The sequence below is a fragment of the Nyctibius grandis genome, chromosome 4, assembly GCF_013368605.1.
Source record: "Nyctibius grandis isolate bNycGra1 chromosome 4, bNycGra1.pri, whole genome shotgun sequence".
Classification (NCBI taxonomy): domain Eukaryota; kingdom Metazoa; phylum Chordata; class Aves; order Nyctibiiformes; family Nyctibiidae; genus Nyctibius; species Nyctibius grandis.
In genome coordinates this window covers 95909407-95936355 of record NC_090661.1, presented here as the reverse complement: position 1 = coordinate 95936355, position 26949 = coordinate 95909407, and the positions used below count along the sequence as shown (strand labels likewise).

The following is a 26949-nucleotide window of genomic DNA, read 5'->3' as shown; positions in this document are numbered from 1 at the left end:
GAACAGGGAGTTTGCTGCTGAAGAAAACGGGCAGGAAATGGGAAGTGAATGAAGGAAAGGGCTCCCTCGCACACTACCAGTGCAACCTGTGGGACACGCTGCTCGGGCCAAAGAGTCACTGCTATTAGCCAGCTTTCAAACAGGACTTGCTAACTGGATGTAGCCCAAATCTGCCAGACCTCAAAGCAGTAAGTCTGCATCGTGCCTTGTGGCTGGGCACAATCCATCTGCACCCTTGCAAGAAATACAAAGCAAGTATGTCATGGGCTCCTTGGGCTTGGGGGGGTTGTACAGCAGCTGATGTGGGGCTGTGTGGTCTTGGAGGCAACACCTGGAAAGCCTGAGCCTGTCCCTCAGCAAGGCAGTGTGCCCCGGGGTGGAAGAAGATCTCTATAAGGTACACTGGCAGTATGTCAGTAAAGACTCACTGTCCCGTCTGGTCAGGGTTGTGTGCCATGCTGAGACCCAAAACTTGCTATGTTGAGACCCCGAAACACAGACCCAAGCCCTGAGCCCCGTTGGCTGTTCAGCAGACAGGTGGCTGCTGCTGCTGCAGTGGATCTGCTCCGCTGTGGCGTGCTGGGTGTCCATTTGGGCATGCTGCCCCAATGGTTTCCACCACTACTGCATCCCTCTAGCTCCAGGGTCCTGGTCTGAGATTTGAGGCCAGGGGATTTCTGTTTGTTTGTTTAAGAATGTTTTATTCATTTATTCCTAATCGCATACAGTTCTCATCGTTGCTCAGGCTGTGGCTTTCAGCTATATTGAAATGAAAAGAAAATACATGTTTGTCTTCCAGCACCTTGGGAGCCAAGGGAAGCCTTAACCAGAGCCAAGATGTAACGTGGCAGTACAAACACTAATATCCGATGTTCCCCCAGATTTGTAATTAAGAGCCGATGATTTTCCCAAGGTTACCAGGAGGACACTAGCCTACAGGACCCGCTCGTCTGGCTGCCATAACACTAAACCTGTTCCTATGGCGATGAGCTGATTGCTGTTGGGTTTTGTGCTGATTTCAGGGTTTTTACATTTTTAATTTTTTTTTTTTTTACAACGAGGTCTGCTACATATCTCCCTTCTTCCTTATGCAGCCAGGATCTCAGCACAATTTCTCCTCCGCACTGCAGCATCCCGTAAGGGCTGCAGGCAGTGCCAGGCGCTCTGCAGGGACGTCGTGAGAAGCAGCCCTTTTCCCAGGGGTCCGTCAGTCCCGATGCCATCACGGAGGTGAAGAGGGCCAGTGCAGCTCCAGCAGCTTCTGTGGGGGGCTGTGCTGGGGCTGCCGCTCGGTCATTTTTTCTCATAGTATTTTTGTCAGAGGAATGCACCTCCTGACCCGCTGCTCGCAGCGCTGCCTGGGAGAGCGGAGTGCCGGGAAGGGGGGTCCCAGCCGTGCTCCAGCTGCAACTCGCCAAGCTGCTCCTATTTTGGGAACAGCTGGGTGTTTCCAGGTCCCCTGGGTACGTGCTACATTTGCCTTCTCACCTTTGTTACTGCTATTTGGACAATAATGAGGACCTGGAAACCAGCCATAATTTATGATCTTTTTTTTTTATTAGGTAAGCAAGAGACAAAATGCATCCTGCTTACCTGCCTCTCCCCTTTTGCAGAAGGGATGCCTGTCTGAGTGGGAAGCGTGCAGGGAGGGCTGGGTTGGTGTACGTACCAGCCAGTTTTTTTGTCTGGTTGGTGCTCCCAGGCCACACCGAGTGTAGCGAGGGAAAGAAAAGATATTTTTGTCCTGTTGAAAATTTGAGTCCTGCTTCCTGCCTGCACTGGAAGGTGAAATGTGTTAGGAATGAGCATGGTGTACATCTCAGGAGCTCCTCTCCTCTCTGCCCACTGGTTGGGATGCTTTGGGAGGTTTTAAACTGACTGCCAGTTGGGAAAGCTCCTGCCTGCTTTACCACTGAGACGTCCCTCCGCCAGCCTGAGCACAGGCTCAGATCCCGTCATGGACTTGCTTAAAAGTGAGTTGTGTGCGCAAGGATGCGCCATCAAGGGATGGAGTTAACCGTGTGCTTGACTTCTTTAGTTGAACCAGGGCCATAAATAGGCCAGTCTCAACAGTACAGTGTTTTGTAAATGTCTGCCCTTCTGAGTTGCTAAAAGATGGGCTTATTAGTCATGGATTAAGGGAAATACATGAATTTAACACAGCCTTCAGATCACCCACCTACTTTATTCGGTACATGCAAGGGCCAGAGGACTTTGCTTCAGGTTACATCCAAGTCTAATCACTGTGCTGAGTGGGGAGAGCCGTGGGGATGGCTCTCCTGGGGCTCTTCAGCTCCCTGAGAGAGGCAAAGTCCCTGAGTCCTCCCTTCACTGTGTGACTGCAGCAGTGTGTCCCAGGCTCCCTGTTTCCCTCTTTCGTGGGTATCCTGAAAAGTTTTTGTTCAGCACGCTCCCATCTGAAGTCCTTCTGGAAACCAGATGTGTCAGCTCAGCAAGACATCCTGCCTAAATATTTTCAAACAGAAGTTTAGGGTTGCCTTGTGACTCTTGGTTTGGGAGTTGTTTGTTTTTCAGTGTTGGTTTTCAGTCTTGTGGCTATCCCTCAGCAACAAGGCCAGATCCTGATCCGACTTTTACCAGTCGGACCAGGAGCAGCTCATAGTGAGTTGGGTGGCGTGAAGGGGAGGTTGGAGCAGACCCCTTGTCCACAGGGTCTTCTGAAAGGCAACTGAGAATGCAGTGTCTGTTTCCTAACCCAAATATCAGCATGAGGCAAGCCCATCACAGAAGTTGCTGGGTCTGACCCCAGTAGGGTGTGCTTGCTGGAACTGCAGTCAAAAGCAGGAGGAGGGAAGGAAAGCAGGCAGGTTTGTACATCAGTGGGGTTTTTCCTTCTGTAGTAAGAAAAAGGAGAACCTGGAAGCGCTTCTTTGCAGCAGCCTGTAATTTCTGAGACGGGCTGTGACGTGCAGGAAGAGGCTGGTTTAGGGGGTTCCCAGGCCTGAGCCTCAGAGATCACTGCCTCTGTCTTGGAAGGATCCTACCCTCCAAGAATTGACTCGATGAGCTCAGAGGTCTCTTCCAACCTAGTCAGTACCCCAAGGAACAGTAGTAGCATGTATACATGTACATGTAGGGGAATGACTTAAATGGGAGAAAATGGGAGAGAGCGGCTCCAGAGGAACTGGTTTTTGGTATGCAGAGGAGTTGTCTGTGGTGCTACACACTCTGAGCTCGGTTTGGGTCCTTGGTCTCTCCCATCCTAGAGGAGAGCCCCAGTAGCCCAGTGGGGTTATTGGCTGTTGAAGGATGGTGGATTCTCTCTGTCTTTTCTTAAAACCAAACAAAATCCCAAAGTTTGGGCTTCCCATTGAATATGGAGTGGTTTGTGGGTTTCCATTTCAATGAAATACAGCTTGCATTTGTTTCACTTTCATTTTGGTTTTTCTCTGGTGTTTTGATCTGGTGCTCTGATCCCCAGAGCCTGGACATCTGGATCTGATGTGAATTGGGAAATTTCTGCACTGTCTGTTTGTGCCTGCGTAAAACTGGAGTTTCCTGATAAGAGAGCATCCTTCTCCTCTGTGCTTAAATTAGAACTTTTTGGTAGGGTTCAGTGGGGCTATATAGATCTATATCAGATGAAGATACAGCTCAGGTAGGTATCTGTGGTGACTGCACAGCAATAGTGAGATCTTTATGTATACTCTGAGCATTTCTGTGCTTTCAAAGGAATACTCCTTTTATATGTAACCCAGTTATTCTAAACTCAACCTTCCAACTTCCCGTGCAAGTCCAAAGGTCCAGGTAGACCTGTCTGGCCAGTTGAGCTGACATAGCTAAGGAGCACCGATTTCCAACCAGTGACTACAGAGGTGAGCATGGTGAGCAGCGTGTCCAGTTGCCTTTGATTCACGGCCCACATTCCTAAGTGGCTGCTTGCATCTGGGTCAGGCTGATGGTACCACTAATACCTCCTGGAGCAAATTTTGAAGTGGTATCTCGGCTTCCGTAGCAAGATGCCTTTGCCAGTCTGCCACTGCGTCCCAAAATATGGCACCCTTAGCATACCTTCTTGTGATGAATCTTCCTTCAGGAGTGGCTGCATTTGTACAAAGATTGTTCTGTTTCCCTCAAAATTGTGTCAGGAGCTTGTGAAACAGAGGGCCTGTGAGACCCATGAGGATAAGTGACATAGGGTGAAGACTTCCGTTCCTTTGAGATTACAGTTGGATCCACAAGTCTGAAGCAGATGGAATCCAACACAGCTTGAACTAAATTCACAAGGAGCATTTGAATGCCGAGACAATTTTCAGTAAATACTTCATGTTATGACATCCTGTGAGCTTCCTCAGAGTGTTACTGGAAGCCTGTTTAAGTTTGCCAAACTTCCAGCAAATATTTTTCTTTTTTTTTTACATACTTGACAGATAAGCAACTTGAGTGCCTTAACCACCGTGACCCACTGAGCTGGGAATGGGGCGGTCTGGAGGGACTGGCTGCACCAGGTGCTGCTGCTTGAGCTCATTCCTCCAGCCTGACTCACCACATCTCACCTGCACTTGGTGAGACAACAGGAGCCCTGTTTGCCTTCAGAGGGCTGTTGACTCATTTTAGTTGTCTCTGTCACTGTCTGGATATGAACCATTGAGCAAAAGAGTCTGTACTGTAGGGGACATGATCAAAAAAATGATCATTAATGCCTTCAGGTAGGGAATAGATGATGGGAAGAAATGGCCCTGGTACAACACCAGCTGTGGCTTCACTCCAGAACTGCAGATCTTTTGGCCTTGGGTTTTGTTGCAGACCTCTGGCTTTGGCTTTTGCTCTCCCAGAAGTGTTGAGACCTCCTGGTAGAAGGGGCTCAATGTTGAGTTTGTTGTGAGCTGCTTCAGCTTGCTCAGGAAAACCAGAAGAAACATTGCTGGTTTCAGCTGCGGTTGTGCAGTTGCAGCCCTGTGTTTATTTGAATCTCCAATTCAAAACCTCCTGTGGCATAGCAGAAATCTCAAAGCAGCAGAAATTTAGCAATGATCCTTGGTGACTGGAAACCACCGAGTTTTGCATTCAGTTTGATCCCTAACATCACACCTCTCCAGCTGGAGCAGCGCTCGTGACCTGGCAGGTCACTCACTGCAGAGCAAGCATAAGTGCTCATGGACCCTGGGAAGCCTTTGAAGCCTTTGCTTCGAAAAAAAAAAACAAACCCTGCAATGAAGGAAGATAAACTGTGCCATATACAAAAACAGTCCTCTAAGAAACATCTTATCTCTGAGGGGTTTGCAGAAGCCCTCTCCTGTTCAGGAATGATGAAAGCAAGACAGCAATTAATAAGCTGAAAAGAGAAACAGGAGCAGGAGGCATCTAGTTTTTGATGGTGGCATCTTTCTCATGTTTTCAGTAATTGCAAGGGTTTTCATAGAATCATATAGAATCATAGAATGGTTTGGGTTGGAAGGGACCTTAAAAATCATCTAGTTCTATTTTCTGTAAAAATGTTTTTAGATACGGATATTCATGAAGCTGTATTTCTAATATGGGCTAAGGAGCACTGAGAAAGCTAAAGAAACTTTTTTGGCAGCAGTTCATCTTTCTTAGCCTAGTGTACTTGCCCAATCTGTGTCCCTTTTAAATTCTAATGACTTCCTCAGGCACCACAAACACTCTGGCCTTGTCACTTCTTTTGAAGTTTGTTTCTCATAATGCAGCCTTTTCTGAAATTCCCCTGCTGTCAGTCAGCTAACTAGTCTAAAACACTCCCCTGCTTCAAAATCACTTAATTCCTTTTCAATTACAAAGAACAGCTCTCCTGTTGCTGGCTGCTGACTCATGTGAGGAAGGTAGTGTGCCTTGTGTCAGCCAGGAGAGCAAGTTCCTGCAGCCACCTGAAATAGGGCAGAAAATTTGAAAAGCGAGATGGCCGAGGTGGGAAGCAGAGATCCAGGTGCAGTGAGGTGTGATAACAGAAAAACATGTCTCGGTGAAGCCAGAGTCTGAGCATCAGTCAGTGCTGGGTGCGTATCTTTGCCGAAGCTTAGGGTTATGAGCCCCACCGCTGAAGTTTTGTGCTTTGACCTAAAAGGCCACCTGTGACGAAGGGTGAATATTGAAGAAAGTAGATTTCTGAAAAATCTCTGAAGTATTTAACTGCACAGTAGCCTCTCCCAGGTTTGCAGGACCAATTTATCAAGCGTTGCAAAAGGTGAGTCTGCAGTTTGCCCCAGAGACACCCAAGCTAGCAGAGGCAGAGCTAGTGAGCACCGTGCTGTCCCAAGGTGCTGTTTCCAGGACCTGGTGGCATGCTGTGTGAGCACGCCGGCCTGCTCAGGGCAAGGTGGAGATGCTGCAGCATTGAGGGTTATAAGCTCTCACACATATTTTTCTTGATTGACCTTTCCTCCCACTCCCTCCTTTATTCCCCACTACATCTGCCCACACCTGGCTAGGGGTAGACTTGCTGGTCCTCACCAAGGTGTCTTGCCCTGCATCAGGGATTTCACTTGTGTTCTGCTGCTTTATACCAACATGCAACACTCATCCTCAAATGCCCTTTTGGGATGACACCCTTAGACAGGCATACAAATGTGGATAAAACATGCTGGAGCGTTGCCCCCGAAGCGCTCTGCATGAGGATGGATAACCGTGGGCGGGAATGTGCAATGTATTATTTTGTTGCTGAAAGGTTCCTATAGATACGATTTCTCTTCTACATCCCTGAAACTGTTTCCTGCACTTTCCTTGCCCCCTAGGAGGAGGAATTTGTAGAAGCATGAGTTGGCATGTCCCACCTGGAAATTTCAGACAGATGTTATTCAAAATGGAGAGGAAATTTAGATCATATGTTTCTTGAATGCCATGGAAGAGCTGAGGAGTTTGATAGCTTGAGCAGCCCTTGAGAGCTTGGCAGCTCTTGTGCCTGTGGCTTTTGGTCTGCATTTTGTGCAGTGTGAGACCTGTTCAGCAGCTGTAACAGATGTCCCTGTTGAAGGCTGAGATGGAGCTCCCTGCCCGTTCCATCTGCCTACCAGGCCAAACATTTCCCCTTGGGTAAGTTTTTCACATAGGCGAGTGTCGGGAAGCAGCAACTGTGGGTAGGCAGCAAAGTCCATCAGTGCCAGTGCAAGAGGAATGACTGCACTGGGGTGACTGCCAGACAGAAATCTTGGCTTGGGGGCAAACAAAAGATGATACTTGTTTTTCTTTTTAACCAAAGTCAAGTGACGAAGGACTAGGCACAATGATAAGTAGAAGCTTTTCAGTGTATCAGGGAGAAACGAGCGGTGGTTACATCTCAGGTGCTGTTTGAGGTGGGACTCCCTGGGTGGGAAAGCCCATGCTCTTTCACCTCTGTAGTAACATATGTGGATGGAGCAGCCTCCAGAGAAGACAAATTCAAATCCCTTCGGTCAGGGGAGGGATCTGAATCACCCTGTGCACCTCAGAGGTAAGGGTAGGACGGCAACTGCCTGGTCTTTGGGGATACACCGTCCTCCTACCCACTTTTTCTTTCTTTTTTTTTTTTTTTTTTTCCTCTGAGAGAAATGAGTGAAACCAAAATTGCTTTTACTTTATTTAAAAAAAAAAAATCACATTTTTAATTGTTTTTGGTGAATTCTGTAACAGAATATGCCTAGCCCTAAAAATGGGGAGTGTTTTTCTAGTCATTTGTCTTTCCTTCTCTTCACCTGCCTCTTTGCTTCTTAGAAAGCCCAGGCAAGTGGATAACAATAAAACAAATGAAATTGCAGCAAACCACGACAGAAACAATCCTTGTGTTTTACCTAACCTAAGAAGATTGAAAGGCTCTGTGGCTTTGTGCTCCCCATCTGCCTTGGCTTCGCCTTTGGGGCTGGAGCTTAAGTGCAGAGTTGGTGGAAGGGAAGTCAGAAGGTTGAGTGGAGGTTTGCAGTGGCAGCCTACGATCCCTCCCTAAGCAATATCCAAAATGTCCTGCTCCCTGTATAGGTAGGCAAAGCAACGTCTCTGTTGCCTCTTTTTCTCTGGGCCATCAGCAAGTTGAACGGCCACTGGTTTTTGGTACCCTCCCTGCAAAACGGGAGGGCTGCTGGGTTGGCTGGCTGCTACTTACCAGCTAGCCAGCAGGTGTGGGGACGTGCGTCTCTTTATGCCTGTGAGTACTAGAAAACTATCTTGAGGGCAGTTCCTGCTTGCAAGATGCTAATCATGTCCTTGATTGAATTGCTTCCAGTGCTGGAGGCAGAGCTGTGGACTAGCCAGACTGCACTTGAGAGTTCCTTCAAGTTATTACTTTCATTAAAAGCTATTAATCTATTAGTGCCAACGCTTAGCTGTATTATGTTCACCTTTTGGATGGAAAACACGGCAATGTGGTTTTGGGCGAGAGCAGTGTGGCCTGCCCTGACCACAGGGAGTTGGTCACGAGCTGCTGATCACAAACCACTGCTACCTGAGTAACAGGGGTGGGAAGGGGTCCTCAGTTACTGAGGGTGACAGAAGTGTTCGTTAGCATGTAATGCTGAGAAAAGAGAAATGCCAGGCTGGGTAAATTATAGCCAAGCTACCAGGATGCCTCCAAAGTCTGTTAAGAGGGAGATGAAAGAGTAAAATGTGAAGTTAGAAAAGCTCCAAGGAAGCTGAATTTGCTGGAAGGGCTTGAACTCGTTCGTCAGCAGTTTCTTGTCAGATTTTCTGCTGAAATGGTAAATGAAAATAATGATCTAACTCTTAAATCTGTGATAGGATTAGTAATACCTTCAGCATATTTATGTAATGGGTTTCAGAGATTTAATTCAGAGTATTGTTCCCAGTCTGGATAACTGGCTCTCATTCATGTAAACAAAGTGCAAGACAGACAAAAGTAAGAAAATCTTTTTTATCCGGTAAATGGTTGTTTTGCTGGTTTGAGAGCTGTCTTTCATTTCCCATGCCTCACAGTCACGATAGAAAGGGAGAAGTTTTCCAGTTCACATGATAAAAAAGAAACGGCAGTCTTTGTCCTGGTTCTCCACTGCCTCAGCCCCCCTGGGCTCCTGTGGGGCCTGGCTGGGAAAGAAGGCAGAGGTGTGATATGGTTGTCTCATCCCGAGCCTCCCTTTCCCACCTCCACATCTCCATGAGTTTGACTTGCTGCTGCTCAGTGATAAGACTCAAGCCTATGGTGCAGGTGGTGGCTTCTCCCGTCACCCTGATGGTAAAGCAAGGTTTATTTCTCAGTCTTGTCAGCTCTTTCGGTGCTTGCTTCTCCCATACCTTGTAAGAGATTTCCCCATGCAGCAAAGCAGCTGTAGGCAGTGGGGACAGGTCCATCACCGTGAGCCAAACCAAGAGCTGTCCATTAGGTAGGTCACTGCAGAAGCTGTTTATCTTAGTAGGTAAATGTCCATGGCTTCTCTGATCCCTGCTCCATGAGTCTGACCATCACACCATGTGAGGCCTGGACCCATAGGGAGACAAACAGGAGCTCACGTTGTATCTCCTTGTGCAGTGGTGTGCAGCTCCAGCAGTCTCCATGGCACCAGCATCCTGACCCTTTATTTTCACTGGTTCTGTGCTGGTTTGCGTATTACTGCATCACTTATCCCAGTACACTCCTGGCTTATGAGAAGTATTGTATCACCATTTTGCCCCCAAGTATTGTCACCTGTGTTTTAGCAGGGCACGTTTCTTTCACACAGTGAATGGGACCTTCATTGGAAGAGTAATGTCTGTGCAGCCATTGCATAAACTGGGTGGCTTGGGACAGGCTCTCTTCTGAGGCTCTTCCCCATGAGTGACACTTGTTTTCCCCAAGGCAGCTGATACTTGCTTTTAAGAGCATTGGACAGAGAGGCTCTGCTAAGAAAAAATATTTGGGAGCTTCTTGGGCAATGTGTGGATTAATAACACAGATACTAAATGGTACCAAAAACTTGAACTGCATTTGAAAACCTGTTGAGTGACGAAAGCCATGTTTGGGGTGTGAAGCAGGGAGAGCCTCTGTTGTCTGGAGCATCGCTGCAGCGTTAGGACAACATTGATGTTTCCCCACAGGGCGCGTGTGGTGCCCAGCTGCTTTGGTAATCTATAGCGAACAGGGGAGCTGCCTGCTCCTGGGAGGCTGCTCTTCCACCCTGACTTCAGTGAAATGCCATGTTGGAGGTGTGGGAGGGAAATAAAGGTGGCATCTCTTGAATTTAAGAGTGAGGACATCCAGCCCTGTCCTCAGGTCACTTTCTGGCATCCATGCCTTCTCCCCCCATGTGGGAGGGTGGGTGGGAGCTCTGGCCTCCTGTGGTGGCAGATGTTGGAGCCCTGCCGGGAGCTACTCACTGAGCACTGGTGACTCATGGCAGGAGAGGGTTTCTAATTTGACCTCTGAAGTACTGTGTAGTCGTTCCTAAAACTTCCCTTTCCGCACCCCTTAAGCCTATACTGAAGTTCAGTAAATGTTGGTTTGCTTTGAATCTTGTTGTTAGGAAGGAGGGTGAGCTTTTGTCTTTGGTGATGGCTGTAGCTTGGGGGATTTTTTGGGGGGGGAGAGGGGGGTGTTTTGGGGTTGTGTTTTGGTTTTTGAGTGAATTTGGTGATGATTATATATTGGGATGCCAGAGAAAATCTCTGGTTTGCACATTGCTGCATCAACACAGCTCAGCGCCTTGGCTGCATGATGCTCCCTCTGGTGTTTAGGCTTCCAACTTACCCTGAAGAGGATGGATAAGGACTGCATGCAATGTTTGGACAAGGGATTGGGCAAGATTATTAAGAAAGAAATCTAACAATCAATAACAGTGTTGCTGTAGGCTCTGCCAGCCTACTCTGATATACTTCAGGGTACTTTTAAAACCTGTTTTTCCCCTGCACCAGTGCAATAGCCTTGTGTAGTCATTCCGCTTTTCAGCGGTAGGAACAGAGGCGCAGCCCTGGCTGTTGTGGGCGGCATGGCTCGAAGAGCCCCTGCTGCAGAGGAAATGGCAAGGAAAAGATTGGGAGCTCCAGGGCTGTGTGTCTGTCTTTCTCTCTGACCCCAGAGCTCTTGCTTTTGCTTTCTCAAACATAATTGCTTTCCCCTTGTGTTATGTTTCTATTGTTTGTTGGAGAAATGATGCCATTAAATCAACAGAGAATGGTGGGAAAATGCTTTGATATGAGGCCTTCAGAGGTCATGTGCATGTGTATGTGCATGTCCTCTCTTAAAAAAAAAAAACAACACAACCCTCTGTGTATCTGGCAGCTTCCTTTAATTTGTGTCTTGCCTGCGAGAGAGAAATCCATCTCCAAATATTTTTGGCAGTGAACCTCCTTTATTTGTATTGAAGTGGTACAAACTGCGGGATGTTCTTCCAGGGCTGTTGTTCATCATCATTGTGATAGTTACTCTCATTAGGACCTTGCGTTTTCCCAGTCACTATTTTGGGAATGTGGTATTCCAGGTTTCCTTTTTCCATGGGAAAGAGGGGTCCTGTGGCTGTGGGCTCTGACAGGCATTAGGACATCAGTGTGCTCACTATTCTGCTGCTATTCTGTAATGCAGAGAGGGATGGAAATGTGCTTTCCTCCAGACGTGGCCATGTGGAGTGATGAACAAGGATGATGCAAAGTCTGCCACAGCATTTTGACTACAGCCACGCTCCTTAGTTCAGGAGCATTGGTAGGGACCTGAGCTGAGGTGCAGGAGCACGTGTTGCCATCTTCATGGAGCAAAGACTGCATTAAGGCAGAGGAGAACAAGGCTGGGCTGAGTGGGCAGCTGCGGGATGCCTCCTCGCACTGGATTTGAGCAGTAGAGCCCCATGTGTTTGTGTCACATAGTTGAGTTTTTTGCATGTTTCTTTTTCTTGAAAGCAGCTGTTCTACTTGATCAAACGCCTCTTGGTAGCCCCATCCTGGATGTAGCTCTGCATTACATTAGATAGCAAATAACGGATGTAGTTCAAGTTGCAGGTCAGGTGGTCACCAACCTCCCCAGTGAAGTCAGCCATGCAGTCTTCTAAGGATCGAGGAATGGAGAGGAGAGCAAAACTTACAAGACTGGAAAAACCCCAATCTTAGCAGAAAACTGAAGGAATAAGGGAAAAAACAGAAGAAAGGACTGTGGGGACAGAAGGGAATCAATGGTGGCAGCCTTAGAGGAAATCACATCTCTGTGTCATGCCACTGCAGGATTCAACTCTGGGGCTTGGCAGCAAACACAGTTTCTGCTTTGTAAGAGTTGTTGGGATTGTTTTCCTCCTTGCTAGGAAGGGAGCTTGTTAGGGCCTGCTCTTGGGGATATTTACCTTAGAAAGTGGACTCTCTTTTGAGTCCTGCCCTGCCTGACTTGGTCCAGATTTTTCTGGTTGACGGCTACCTTGATTTGGTTTGACCCTTCCTTACCCTCTTGGCTACTGCACTGATGTTTCTTTAGTTACTTCCCCGGTGTTTTCCTAGCTCGGTCCTGCCCCAGCAGGAGTTACCGAGTTGCACAAGTGGTGTGTGACCTGGTCCGCCGCACGCTGAGGATGCAGCACTTCTCAGGGTGACAGTCCAATCGATCCCAGGTCCCAGCACGGTTTTCCATGGCACTTTGTGATATGTCCCCATTTGCTGATGCCACGTGCATCCCTAAGCACCTAAGCACAGACCTGCAGTCCGTAGCCTAGTAAAGCTGTGTGATTCTTCTGAGTTTGATGGGCACTCTGCTAATGTGGCCTGCTACAAAGGGAAGAGATGCCGGCTTCTTTCAGATGCCATCCAACAAATTCGTTTGCCAGTGTGAGACCTTCAGTGACTCACCAGTTGTGCTGTCATGGAAAGACTGAGACCCTTTGCAAAGAAAAACATCACTGTATTGCCCCTGAAGTTTCATGCATATACCCTCTATTGCAAATAATAAAGCAATATGGCACTAAAATACAAGACTGCTCTGTAAAAACTCCTTACGAGACAGTAATTTTCGTATTTTGCTTCTCTTCTCTCTTCCTTCTTTTTTTTTTTTCCTTAATTTTTCTTGGATGCTGTTTCTCACCTTCCAGCGAAGGGAAGAGAAGTCTGTTGTTTGCTCAGCTAACTGAAGAAAAGCTTTGTGTGCATTTTCTGCTGCCGTTTTGTTAAAGTTCAGAGTTCCTCGGTTAGAGCTGCCACTTCTCAATACGAGTCTTGTTCAAACTTCCAGAGCAGCCCACGCAGAGCTGTTTGGGTTCATCTGTGCAGTTCACAGCCCACAACCAACGAGACACATTGTTTGCCTCTGTCCTTCCATGATTCATACTTTGCAACAAAGAGGAGCCTAATGTTCCCAACGTGAGTGTGAAGCCAGGCGGTACTGGATTTTAGGTACATCAATAGAAGCAGCCTGGGTGGTTGTTTTTTTTTTTTTCTTTCTTCCTTCCTTGTGAGCACTCATTATATCTGAAAATCAGACAGCTTTTGTGACAGTGGTCATAACTGTCTGGCACTTGTCTGGCTTAATAGGGAAACTATGATAGGAGTTCTCCCATTTTACAATTTTCTTATCCTGAGGAATTTTAGCTTGCCTCGGTTTTGTGAATTTTGCCTTTTATTTTGTTTAATCTAGCAGTGATTCTATAATGAGAAAGTTCACTGTTTACTGGAAGCTTGGTGTTTTGTCTTTTTTTAATTATTTTTCCCCCTTCGATAAACACAGCGCTTCTCATTTTGCTGTGGAGAGATTTCTTTTTCTACAAATATTTATGAAATACTTTTCTGTGAAAAAGTGGAGGAGTTTCAACTGGCCAACACTGGGTTGGGCTTTTTCTTCTTTTCCCATGAAAAGCTAGAAGGAAGGCTGGCCAGTCATTGCAGGTGCAAGTGTGGGAAGTAAAGCCTGGGTTCTGATGGTCAAAACCAAGCTGGTAAACTTTAGTCCACCCTTGTCTGCTTTTTTCCTGCTCATCACCCTGGGTGAATGCTGGGGGGGTTTCAGTGTGGTGGGGATGCATTTCAGAGGAGCAGCCTTCTGGGACTCGAGAGAGCTGTCACTCGTTCCTGGTGCTGTATTTTGGCAAGCCATTTGTCCCACGTCCTTCCTTGCGTTACGTTGCTGGCGTGCGCTCAAGCCAGAGTCATCCAGCGCAGGGCAGAGGAGCTGTAACCGCTGCAGAAGGGCCAACAGATTGCTGTACCCTTTTCTTCACTGCTCCTCTGCAAGACCCCGAAGCCGGCAGGATGAGGAGGGTTGGTTTGCCTGAGAAAGGATCCGCTTTGCCGTTTTGGAAGGCGGCCCCGTGGTAGGGGTCATCCAGCTGTTACAGCTGTCACCATCTACACATCTGCCTTTCCTCACAGCTGGGGAGAATGGCCTTCTCTAGCTGTCATCGTGGGTGACTTTTCCTCTTGCAAAGGCCAACTGTTACTGTAAGACTCCAAATTAGCTGAGGAGGCCTGGACTGGGTCCTCCTGCTCCACTGACAGCACTCGCTATTCAGCAGCCTGAATGCTGTCTCTGTACCCGCCTGTCCTCTCTGCACGCTCGTCAGCTGCCCTATTGATTTTATGCAGTGAAGGAAGAAAGAAACCAGGGCAAGAAAGGAACTGCTTTCTGCCAAAGCAGCCCCTGGGGAATCCCAGGGCTGCCAGCTGGGGCTGGTCAGCGGGAAATGGGGGCTGAAAGGCTGCCATGGGATGTCCTGCACGGAGGAGGATCTCTGAGGAGGCTGGGGATGCACAGGCACCTCGAGGTGCCCCTTGGGAGCCTCTCCAATCCTGTGGCCTCTGACACTTGCATGAATCACAGCGCTGTTATCAGTTTCGCTATCTCTGGACTTTCCAAGGCTTTTGAAGCAAAAAGCTTGGCACGCCCCAGGCTGCAGGTATTTACCGGGTGCCTGAATCTGTGCTGTTTGCCAGCAGCTTGGCTTAGCCTCTTGGGGCAGGGGTGAAGCAAAAAGTACCAAACCCAGCTCTTGCTTTTGGCAAGAGGGTGGGAAATCTCCCAGTGCTTCGGGATCCAAGAAAGGATGGTTTGGGAGCGAGAGCTGCAGGCTGGGACACAGGAAAACTGGGTTGTGTTCCTGATCAGCTGGAGAATATGCTGGTATCCTCGGACAAATCGCTTAATCTCTCTATGCCTTAGTTTCCTGTTAGCAAATGATACTCTTTATCTTTCACCTCTCATCTCAGTGGAGGAAAGGGTTTGTCTTTTAGTATGTATCTTGTTACAGTTCTTTGTCCGGTGGCTGGGGCCCCTCTACCTTGATAAAATAAATAATTGAATTTAGATTAAGTGGTCTAATATAATCCTGCCCAGTGGTTACTAAAACACTTGAATGAAAGTTCATTCTCAGCCTGTCTTTCCGTTTCCTCATAAGGCCAAGACATGAAGTAATTAGTTGTAGACATAGGTTGTTACTATAGCAGAATGACAAAGATCAGTGGTTATTGGTAGGAATGGCTTTTATAATCTAGTTTAATGGTCATTTACCTTTCAGTGACCTTGGTGTCAGGCAAAATTGGCAGCTCTTTTGCAAGGAATGTGCTTCCTCAGTGGGGTCTTTGCAAGCTGCTGCATTTCTGGCCCTAGCTTCACATGAACTAGGATAGCAATGCAAGAGACTGTCTCTAAAGAAAGGCCATGGACTGCTGCCAAAAGAAGCCCTTTTCAGCGCTATCCTACTGCCACTGAATCTACGTTGGAACGGATCAGTTGTGTTTCAAGCAATGCTTTTCTTATTGCTGCAACCAAAGTTGCAGCCTTCAAACATAGAGTCTGCTCTGGTCAGAGGGCTGCCCAGGAGTTTCTGTAAAAAGGGTTGCATTGTCTTGGAGTAAAAGGGGGGAGAACATCTCTCATCCTCCACTTAAGTGCATGCAAGAGGAGCTGGTAGTTCTGGTTGTAACCAGTAAAGACGTAATATTTCTATACACTTTAAAGTTCGGTCCTTTCAATGACGATCACCCACTCATTGCAGATGTAAATCAGCCAAGTTTTCTGCTGTGATGACCCTACACCACTCTTCATCACATCTTGCAAAATCCTTCTGGTTTTATCCAGTGACTGATACCTGTGGCCATGGAGCACAACAGCATGATCTGAGCTGTGCTGCACTATCTAATGGTACCCCATATGTGTGGCCATGCTTTGTAAGGAGATGGAGTAGGTCATATCCTGGGGCTTGGGAGGACTGGATTCAGTAGAGATATTCACAGTGACCTTGGCTAAGTCTTTTAATTCTTCTGGGCCAGTCTTAACTTTAGAGGTAATCTCCTGTTTTCCATGAAGTAGGCTGAATTTTTGTAAGTGCTATGGAAGTATTTATTTGAGACAGTGCCAGAAAGAGAACTTGAGTCACATTGTAATTGGGGATTCACGAAGAAGGGCTACAAGAGTTGAGGAGAGTAACGTGGAAGGAGGTTTCTCAAAAGCATCTCTGAGAATTGCACTGCCTTGTGACTCGGGCTTCTGTCTGCTTCTGATCTCTCATCCTGCTGCTCACAGCCATTTGATTTTGAGAACAAGTTCCTTGCACCTATAACTATTGCCCTGAAGAGCAAGTCTACCTACAGGAATCACCTCTTTATGTGCTCTCATTTCTAAACTTCTAAGATAAGGAGAGCAAAACAATGCAGCTTGGAGGGAGAGCCGTTTGTTTCAGGCTGCTTTGGATAACCATCAGCCTAGTTTTGCCACGAGCGTGTTCAATACATCATCACCACAGCATGACAGGTCTTTAGCTGAAATCAAGCAGTGGTTTCCAGCATTCAAAATCCTGAGAAGGTTTGACGTACGTGGGCTCTCAACTGTTTTTAGTCCTAATCACCTGCTGGGACCTGCTGCAATTCTTGCTTGCACAGAGGATCTTATAGACCCCCATCATATTAATTCTTCTTACTTCTCACATTCATCACTCCAGTAAGTATTAGCTTGTTCTCCTTCTGATATGAGAGAATGAATGGTCACATTCATTTCAGTGGCAGTTTATTTTTGCAGGTATCAGGTTTAGATTGGGAATGTCTAGCTGAGATCAAAGAGATACTTGGATAGAAGCACATGGTTTATGTCCTGCTTCTTGGTGAAGAAGAACAAAACTAATCTCTCTTGAGTCCCTGAAGTCTGAACCCATTGAAGTCTGACAGAGTCTTTCCACTGACCTCTGTGGCCCCAGGATCATGTCCTAAATGAGTTGCTTTGAGTCACTAGAGGCCTGAATTCAGCTTTGGTGGGCTGGAAAATGTAACTTACTGTATGGGCTGCACTATTCATAACAGCTGGGCCCTATGTGTGTGCTAGATGTGGATGCCTGGGAGAAGAATAAAGTCATTTTCTGCAGTCGTGGGGGTGGAGGAGGGAATGGGAATTATACCCCCTTCCCTGCAAATGTGGTATTGTGACTTCCATGCGGGCAGCTGTTGGGAGCTGACCTGCTTCTGAAGCTTCAAATTTGGTATTTTTTGTGCTGTTTCTTCTGATACCATCCCCAACACATAAACGTCCTGTCCACTAGGATGAACTAAGAGGAGCATATATTTAGGCCTGGACAGAAGGAACTGACCTCAATTTAAATTTTCTGAAGTGGGCCATTGAAGCAGATGAGCGAGTAGAGTAAGGCTGTGATTTATGCTGGTGGAGTTGCCTTAAACTTAGAAGAAGCAAGGTCCTCGAAGTTTGAGTGTGTTTGACACCAAATGCTCACAGTTCATTGTTTAATGATATTGGGGACATCTAATACTGTTGTCACCAAATACTACCAGTTTCCTTACAGTTTTTGAAAAATGCTGTTGTTTCTTGAAGTGATTCTTGCTTTCTCTGGCTTGCAGTGGCTTATAGCTGGGCAAATCAGCAGCTAACAAAAACATTCAGGTTATCACAGCACGATACAGGCGTTTTCCATTCCCTGCTGGACCTAAATCAGACCAGAAGAGAATTAATTGGGTGTAGAGGGTATAAAACGAAGTGTGAAGAACTACTAGTTGGTAATCTTCTCTGGAGCCGTTATTGATTCATCTGGAGTCATTAGACTGTTGTACAGTCAAGCTGGTGAGGATTAATACAGTTGGAGAGCAGTAGCACGTTTTTCAATTAACGACTAGCAACATAAACCTTTACAGTGTAATTTGTGCTTTATTTATCAATATTCTAACATGTATTCACCCGAGAAAGAGGGTCGCCTGGTGGCTAAAGATGGGGGAGTAAGAAGATGATGGCTCTCTCCTGGTCTTACACAAATGTTCTTTGTGACCTCGGAGGTGGTAGCACTTTAGATATGCTTCAGATGTTTTGCCCTATGAAACCAAAATATTAACACTTTTCTAGTTCATTGGTGTGTACTATGACTCACCATGGGAGTCACCATAGTCACTCACTCACGCTACGTGTACCATGGGAACACACAGAATGGAAATGCTGTAAGTAAAGGGAATGGAGCACTGGCCCAGTTAAATTATCTATATGTCACGTTCCTTGGTGGTGTGCTGAAGAGTCACAGCCTGGTCTGCAGCCTGGTGGTGGCAAACCCAAGCTTTGCTGCCCATCTGCCCCACAGCTCCTTAGCATCAGGGAGCGATGGAGTAGGGTAGCAGAGGAGCCTCCAAAGGGGAGGAACGGCCCTGGCTGGGTTTTCTGTGCTTTTCCCACACAGCGTCATTCTTGCACAGCGCTTCCTCTCTCCACATAATACTCTGTTATTTCCTCCCTGGAATGGGCTCCTGCCACTGCTGCTAATTAGCCCACGATAAACTTCAGCATGAACAAAAGCAAGCGATTAAACGCCTGTTGCTTCAGCGTAAGCCCTGTCAGAGAAGTGATTTGTCGGTGGCAGAGCTGAGTAGCACCTCCTCAGAAGGAAAACAAGCCTATTAGCCTGGCTGAGCCATCAGCACTGGGGAACCGTGTGTCCAAGTCGCTTGTTGCGGGTATGCAGGGATGTCTTTGGTACGGCAGGTTTTCCTGAGGGTCTCTGAGATGCAGCTCAATCTTGGGTCTTCAGTTCCACATGGTACAGTGATCTCTGTGGTCGCTACCCAAGCAAGACGGCTTGAGAAGTTACTGAATTTTGAATTATGTATGTGCTTTTTTTTTTTCTTTTTTTGGAGGGACACATAAACATTTTCAAATTATTACAGATAGAGAAATAAGGAGGAGGCTTGGAAAGAGGAACCAGAAAGCAGAGTCTTTAGTAGATCCAAATCCAGATGAGGTTTGAATGATGTTTGCTGGGACTCGAAATTCAAGTGTCAAGATTTTGGTAGCTGCTTTTGTGTAATCTCAGCCCTAATGCTCAGAATCCCTCCAGGCTTTTCCCTGCCTTGAGCAAAAAGTCCTATAGGAAGAAGAATAGATATTTACATGGGATTTTACTGGTGTATCAACAGACTAAGGGAAGTTGGAGCCTTTTTGGTTTTGGGACCCACTTTCTTTTCAAAACTAGAGGGAGGGCTCAGGCTGGAAAATTAAATGTGAATTATTTCTGGGCAGAAAAGTGCGGAGGATCTTGGAAAATTCAGAATTAATATATGTCCTCTTTTGAAATGCCACCCAAATGCTTTGCCAACAGTTGTCTCTGTTGCTGTTGTAGCTCTCCAGCAGCTGCTCACAGAACTTGAAGATTTTCTGAGGATACTGGACAAGGAGAACTTGAGCAGCACGGCTGTTGTGAAGAAGAGCTTCCTCTCCGACCTTCTGCGAGTCTACACCAAGTCCAGCAGTACGGGCAAGAAAACTGAGGATGGGGTGGTGGGCTTTCCTGGGAAATGCTACAAGGTCTTGAAGCAACATTTTCTTGGAGGCTGGTGGGAAGGGGAGACATGAAAATTGGAAGGAGAAAATGAAACGGAGATTATTTTTGCAGTGACCTCTAATTGTTTATGTAAAATTACTATAGTTATGTGTCCAGCTTTACAAGCAAAGGATTCCCAAGATTCCTGATACTTTCTGTTTTCCTTATTAAACCTTAAGTTTATTTAATCCACTTTGTAAGATACACAGGATGTACTGTTTGGCCAAGTTAGTATTTAAGTAGAAATTTTAACTTATGGAATTTCCTGACTATAAAGCATTTAATTTTTCTGCTTTTTATTATTGCTTGGGGTTTTTTTCTGCACATTGCCTTAACCAATGTGCTCTCCCCAAAATGTACTCAGCAGAGACACTTTTTACATCTGTCTTTGTGGAAAAACTTAGTAATGTGAAAGCAGCGGGTGGGTAAAGAGTTCACTTTTCCCTTTGGTTGCAGGTGGTGATGAGGAATATATTTATATGAACAAAGTGACCATCCATAAACAGCAGGGTGACCAGGAGAAACAAGACAAAGGTAGGGAAGATAAAGGTTAATGGTTGCTTCATATTTAACAGTGCAATGAAAGCACATGTAGTTAGAGCCTTGCTTTACTGTGACCGGTGGAGGCCCCTCTGGCAGCTCTGAGGGACGAGGCAGTTGATGGGGTGGAAGCACTGCCATTTTCATTACATTCCTTTGGAAATCATGGTCCTTGCCAACACTGTGAGGTTATTCCTGGAAGTAGCACTTTGGAGGGCGTTATTTTGGGATAAAAATGTTGCCTTCTAAGGCTTGCAGCTCCAGTGCCTGAAATATTTAAGGAAGACCTCATGTTTCCTTTGGCCACGAAACATGTCACTTCACCTCTCTGAGACCTTGAAAGTATGTGTCTTCTTTAGCATGTCGCTCTGTACTAGCCCAGAGGGTCTGCGTTATCACAACCTTGCGAGGCAAGTTCCCAGGCACAGCCTGCACCCTCGCCATCTGCACGGGCAGAGCACCTTCATCTCCCGGGGGACGCAAGAGTTCTGCAGTGTACGAGCCAAGGAATTAAACCAAGATAAAATATTCATTTCCAATTTAGATTTCACAGATTTGGGATTTGTAACATGGGAAAGAACATAATTCTTTAAAAATGTCCTTGCTCTTTGAAGTTCATCATAAAGGCTGTTTTTGATAATTGTGTAGGGTGAGATTATTACTGACATGCATCTCCTTAATGCACACGTAGTCAGAGGCTGACCCTGCCCCACGGTTTCTGATCCAAATAGATGAGACAAGAGGACGCAGTGCAGCCTGCTGTTGATGTGCTGGTCCTGCAATAGTTGGGATAGCTCCACTTCCAGAGTTGTTTGTTTTGGTTTTGTTGTTTTGTGGTGGGGTTTTTTGTTTGGTTTGGTTTTGTTTTGTTTTTTAAACTACCTGCAGCTGAATTTAGGTGAACTTCAAATACCCCTGAAGACAGTATGTCCTCCCAGATTACGTGTGCAGCCTCAATATGATCTCCAGACAGGGCCCTCTGGGTGATGCTGTAATGCTCCGTAACAGGATTGCGCAGCCTCCCGGTAGCTCCCGGCAGCTGAGCAGCAACAGAAACATCTCTTTACCTAAGTTCTCATTTGGGTGGATAAAGCAAGACTTGCACTGATCCACCATGCTGAAACACGGGAGCAGTTTCAGACAATTTATTTTTAGAGTTGGTTCTTTTATTTCAGACTTTTCCCTATCAAGGCCATGAGCCTACCCACTCAGTCGCTCCCTGTGGGACCTGGCGCTTCTCTCTTTCTCCATTTTCAACAACCTCACTCTTCCAAGTAAAACTTTTGAGTTATTTGGAAATGCTGAAGTCAGTGAGACACATGTATGGGATCTTAGCCATAGCTGCAGCTGGGTGTACAGCCCTGATCCTGCCTCTGTAACTGCATGGAGAGGTCTGTGCCTGCCTGGTCAGAAGTGGGACCTGCAGATTCAGATTTAGCAGATGGAGGGGGCCCTAGTACCCGCTGGTGCTAGGGGGTGTGATATGGATCCCCCAGTGATTATGCAGCTCCCTTTGCCCCTTTTATCCACTGCCTCTCTGTGCAGTTTGTTTCACCAAAATCCACCACCGAAATGTGGTGACCACACTTTTGTGGCTGAGGTCAGTGGGACCTCTCATGCCCTGTGGGATTTCTTCACTGACGTAGCTGTGCTCGAGTATGCTCTAGTGGTCCAGGGTGAAATGCTTTCCAAAGTAATAATACATCAGCTCCAAAAGTCCCCCCTCCAAACCTTGAAACATGCTATTTCTGCAAAAACTGTATTTCACTCACTGCTTCCCATTCCATCAGTAAGGACTGAAGCTGAACAGTACGCTGCTTTTGACATGCCTTTTTATGGCACAGTAAATGAAGTGACTGCAGTGAATGATGAAGGCACCATCGTTTAGTTGGTCTCATTTTCTTGAGAAACACAGCAAGTGTCTACCCTGCAAATCCATGGGACTCTTCAGTGAGCCAAATGCCATCTCCTTGTGGAAGTCAGCAGAGAGGGATCGAGGTGCAGGAGTCTGGGAGGTGGGATGGATGCGCAGCGTAGGGTTCCTGGTGGTGCGCACTGCAGTCCTCTTAGCCCAAATACCAGGAGCGATTCACTTTTACAAAGAACAGAGAGCATGGATAAATAACAGTTAGTACAGATGTGAATTTTAGCAGGCGTTTGGCTGTTTTTACTTCTTCCTTCCCTCTTCTAAATTCTCTCCAAATTCTGGATTTTAGAGAGACATCTTTATCAGAAGACACCTGCAAAGTGTTAATGCTTGCCTAGGAAAAAATATTCATTCCCTCCCACCCCAATAAGGAAAGAGTCTGTGATTTGTGGTGCTGACGTGTGTAGCAGGAGAAGGAAGGGATACGTACAGTACATGCTGTGTGGACTCTCCGTACAGAAAGCATTCATTAGGTGCATGTCCCCATGTGCTCGGCACAGTGATAGCTGCCCTCTGCAAGCTTGGAACAGAAAACCCCGTAACATCTCCCAGGGTTCTTGTCAGGATGAAGGTTAAAGGGGTAGTTCTTCCTGCACAGAGCCTGAAAATCAAAGCTCCATCGCATCCTGCTCTGCTCCTCAGCTGGAGTACATGGGCATGTGTCCATGGAGGTGGGCAGGTTTCCAGCAGGGTGAGGACCAAAGCTGTGGTCTCCGTCCCGTGCTCCAAGGTTGGTGGGAGGAGGATGAACTGCTGGTACAGAAACAGCATTTTCCTGGCATGGTGAGGTTCAGTGGGATGATTGCTAGGTTTGCTGGAGGGTTGAGAACAGATGGCCACCACTTGCAAAGGGTTTGGCAGTGGTTTTTGTTGCTGCAATGATTTCTCTTCTGTGGAGCTGAGCATGGGAGGTTCTGCCTGGCGCAGGAGGATGTGAGTTGGCCTGTCCATTTCTCTCTGCTAAAGAGGCCTCTAAAAAGTTCCCTGTGTGGACAACTGTGAGTGTGGAGATAATCCCCTCTTGAGTAGAGGGGCTTTAGGAAATCTCAGACTTACTTCTGGTGTTTCCAAAAGCAGCAATGGCCTCAGCAGCTGCTGTTGATGGAAGGTGTCTGCCCTGAGAGTGCCATCTCCTTGATCCTTTACAGAAAAGACCGATCTCCAACAGCAGCCTGTATATATGACTCTGGCAGTATAATCATGGGGTATCTTGGTACGTGGATCTCCCCATGATCAGTCTGTGTCATAGGCTCATCTGCTTTACTCTGTTTGAACCTTACAAGATATCCAGCAGCCCTAGTTGCAAGGTGCAAACAGCTGCTTGGAGTTGGTGTCTGTTGATCCATGGGTCTCCATGTCCTCCTGACTTACTGAAGTTCACCAGCGCTGACGACCAGGAGACCTGCGTCACAGGAAGCAATTTGTCACGGGAGATGTGTTTTGAGCTCTTGTGCCATCAGGCCAGGAGCTGGCTGCAGCCTGGCAGGGCAGAGCTGTCATCGTGGCTTTCGAGCCCCAGCCATGAACAAAGTAATGTGGTTTCCAGCTTCTATTTTTAAAGCCCAGAAATATGCAGCAAAGTTCCTGCCTGCGCCTTCAGAGCGTAGTGCTAGCTGCTGCTGGGCACTGTGTGATGCCGTGATGGTTTCTGTGTGTGCCCGAGGAACGTGGCTGGAGCATCAGCAGGTGACAAAGGGAGTTAGAGCATCAACTCGCTGCGTATTTTGGACCCAATTCCCTTTTAATTTACTGGACTTGCAGTATCTGAATACCTTACCCTCATTTCTCTCGAAGTGTTTGGCAAGAGACATGCTGTCAAAGGGGACCTCCCCTCTGCACGCTGTAATGCCTTCAGAGTCCTTAATTTTTCAGCCACTTGGTGCCTTGCTCCCACTTGTTCCTGAGTGTTGCTGCATTGCGCCGCCTCGGAGGTCGTGGGACTGGGGCACTTGTTTGAGGCCACCCAGGAGTTCTGTGGTGGGAGAAGAGGGACTGAACACAAGCTTTCTGAGCCTTCGATGTACCCTCCAGCTACTGAATCACTCTGCCTTCAGCTGCTTGGAAAATCTGGCTTCCCAGAGGCAGACACGGATCGCCTGGAGCAGTTCTGCTGCCATATGCCCTTTTGCATGTTTGGCCTGGGCTGCTTCAAGAGCAACTCTTCCTTCAGTAGCAATTCAGTTGCTGTTCTTGGCTGGCTTTGATAAACCGTTGTGTGGCCCAGCTAGGCAGCGGCCTTTGCAGTTCGCTTGGGGAGCAGGGTGGTATTAGCTCCAGCTTTCTGGAAAGGCAGCAGAGGTGAGGTGAGGGCAGCCACTGATGTGTCTGCTCGCAGCAGCAGGGATCAGAGCTAGCAAGGACTGAGGTGCTATGGATTTCCAGATACTGTGACATGTCCGCCCATGCTGCTTCTCACGACCCTTTAAAGTTTCAGCAGTGGGTCTAAGGGTCACAGTTTTCCCTCCAGAAGGAAAAACATGCCCCAAAACCAGAGGCCAGTTCTTCTGCTGGGTCTCCCAAGTGCCACGTTCCTGGGTATGGCCTGAAATGACATGGTGGCCCTGCAGCACTGCCTGTAATTGTCACTCTGCTTCTTACCAAAATAGCACCCCGCTGTTCCTGCACAGCCCCGGGTAGCGAGTGTTCTGCTGGGAAATGCCACGTGCCATCGATATAATTCTGTGTCTGGCTTGCAGGGCTGGATCGGAGAAACTCCCTGACCAATGGAGACTCAGGGCTGCATTCATCCCCTCCTCAGAAGAGCCTGCCGGACCTCCCCCCTCCAAAGGTATGTTTTGCAAATCCTTTGGTTTTCACTGCCCAGCCCTCAGCCTGGGGGTCTGAACTCCTGCAGGCTTCACTTTTGTTACGTACCATGCAGCATGGGTAAACTAAGAGACCTCTGCCTGTGTATTTTACTAAGACAGATAGTCCTGGTGAGCTTTATTTTAAAAAATAAAAATGAAATTAAAAATATTTGACTAGGGGCTCCCTATTGTTTTGGGTTTCCTGCTATACGTTTGGTCTTTACGAACACTGCAGGTCAGTGTGCGGCTGGTGGCCCAGGCAGGGTGGCCATGCTCTGGGGCGGCTGGACATCCAGAAACCCCTGTGGCTCCCAAAGCTTGTGCAGAGAGGGAGCAGGACCTGCAGGAGCCTTGGGCTTCCCATGCATGTGCAGGAGCGCTGTGCAAAACAGGCTGTGTTCCCTGCCAGGGAAACCCCCACCCGCTGCATGGCAATCCAAGCTCAGAGAATGAAGAGAATTGAGGTTTTCCAGAGAAACAAAGGTGAGGTTGGCTCTCAAATGTTGCTTTGGAAATCTCCAAGCAGCTGTGCGTGGGCTGCTGGCATGAACTTACTTCAGCTGCGAGGTGGTGGGGTGATCCCTGGGCAGTGCCTGGATCTCCCTCGCCGGCAGAGCCTTGCACAGTTTGACCCTTAGCAGAGAAGATCAGGTTTGCTTCCAGTTGAAGCACCTGGTGTTGTCTGTGCAGTGGGCAGACGTGCCAGGCGTTAATGCTGGTTGCAGAGCCCACAGGGCTGAGAGGAGGAGTCACCAGCGCTGTAGTTTTTTCCATAGGGCCGCTATAAATCTGGTCAGGGTCCAGTTATAAATCTAGCCAGGGACCAGTTCAACACCATCAGCTTTCAGTGGGATTTTGTCTCTGTGCCGGCAAGCCAGCCTGGCTGTCCTCAAGAGACACGGGTCATCCTCGAGCCCCTGGATCTTTCTGTTCGGTAGTTGCTCCGACATGGGAATTGCTGTAGCTGGGATTTCGGGATGTGAAAGGAAAGGAGAGCAGGGAGTGTGCATGGGGAGGAGGGGGAGGAATGGAAGAGGACCAGGTGGTGCATCCATCAACCACAGAGGAGGATCTGCTCCTTTCCCAGGAAGCAGGACACAGGGTAAGGCCCCAGGACTTCTGCCCAGGGAGCTGTGTGGCTCAGCTGGAGTTAGCTGCAGGAGCTGGGAATATGAGGGGGTAGGATGGGATGCAGCTGGCAAACCCTCGGACGCAGTGCGGTTGTCTGCTGGGAGCTGCTCCAGCCCTGGGGGGCTCTGCCCATGCAGCTGGCTGGGGATAGTCACCTGGGAGCCATGACTGGAGCAGGAATCACTGTTTGGCTTTGGGTTTCGCAGAGCTGGAGGGGGTGATGGCTGTGACAGGGAGGTGGGCAGGAGGATGGTGGTGCGGTGGAATGAAGGCATGACTGGGGAAGCAGCAGCCGGGTGTCCCCAAGGCATCTCTGCTTGTGCTTGGTGCAGCCCAGCTTTCTGATAGGGCAATCAGGAAGTTAAATCAGGGAATTAGAAAAAAAGAGTCTTGGATGTTAGCTGAGGAGGGTACCTAAGCCATCTCTCTTCTCCCAGGCCTGTGCTGGGAACTACCTTCTCCCACCTGCGTACCACTGGAGCTAACCTCCGTTGGATAAAGCAATCAAGTACCTCCTCACTGTGAGCATCTGAGTGTCAGTGAGCTGTTGGCAGCAAAGCTGTCTGAGCATAGTTCAAGGAGTGCGGCTGGGGAGAGCTTTAATGTGGTCCCAGTTAGTGTGTGGAAATTGCTGCTGTGGGGAAATGACTCTTCCCTGTCCGCGTTTGCTGCTCGTGGTGCGGGCAGGAGCCATGGCCACTGGGGCGACGGAAGAGAGAGTGCAACTCCTTACACAGAAACGGGGAGGTTAGGAGAGGACCTCGGAATATATCTGTGATTTGGTGATGTTAAGGCACCCTGTGGTGTTGCTTTACACTTTCCTTTTGAGGCACAGGAGAAATTTGGTGACAAAGCTCTGCACAGCAGATTGTCCCTGGTATTCACTGACACCAGCAGTCAATGGGCAACCCAA

At 47.7% G+C, this 26949-nt stretch overlaps 1 protein-coding gene across 4 annotated transcripts in view; it reads left to right on the top strand.

Moving 5' to 3' along the window:
• The window catches only part of AFAP1L2 (actin filament associated protein 1 like 2), a 71981-nt gene that overhangs the window by 23787 nt on the left and 21245 nt on the right, over positions 1-26949 (top strand). For 2 of the 4 annotated variants that reach the window (XM_068398459.1, XM_068398460.1), the window contains exons 2-4: positions 19431-19559; positions 20088-20165; positions 24795-24886. In XM_068398459.1, coding sequence (XP_068254560.1) covers positions 19431-19559; positions 20088-20165; positions 24795-24886 — 299 coding nt within the window. Of the gene's footprint in view, positions 1-19430; positions 19566-20087; positions 20166-24794; positions 24887-26949 lie in introns of all 4 variants that reach the window. The other 2 variants (XM_068398458.1, XM_068398457.1) reach the window with 1 other exon arrangement.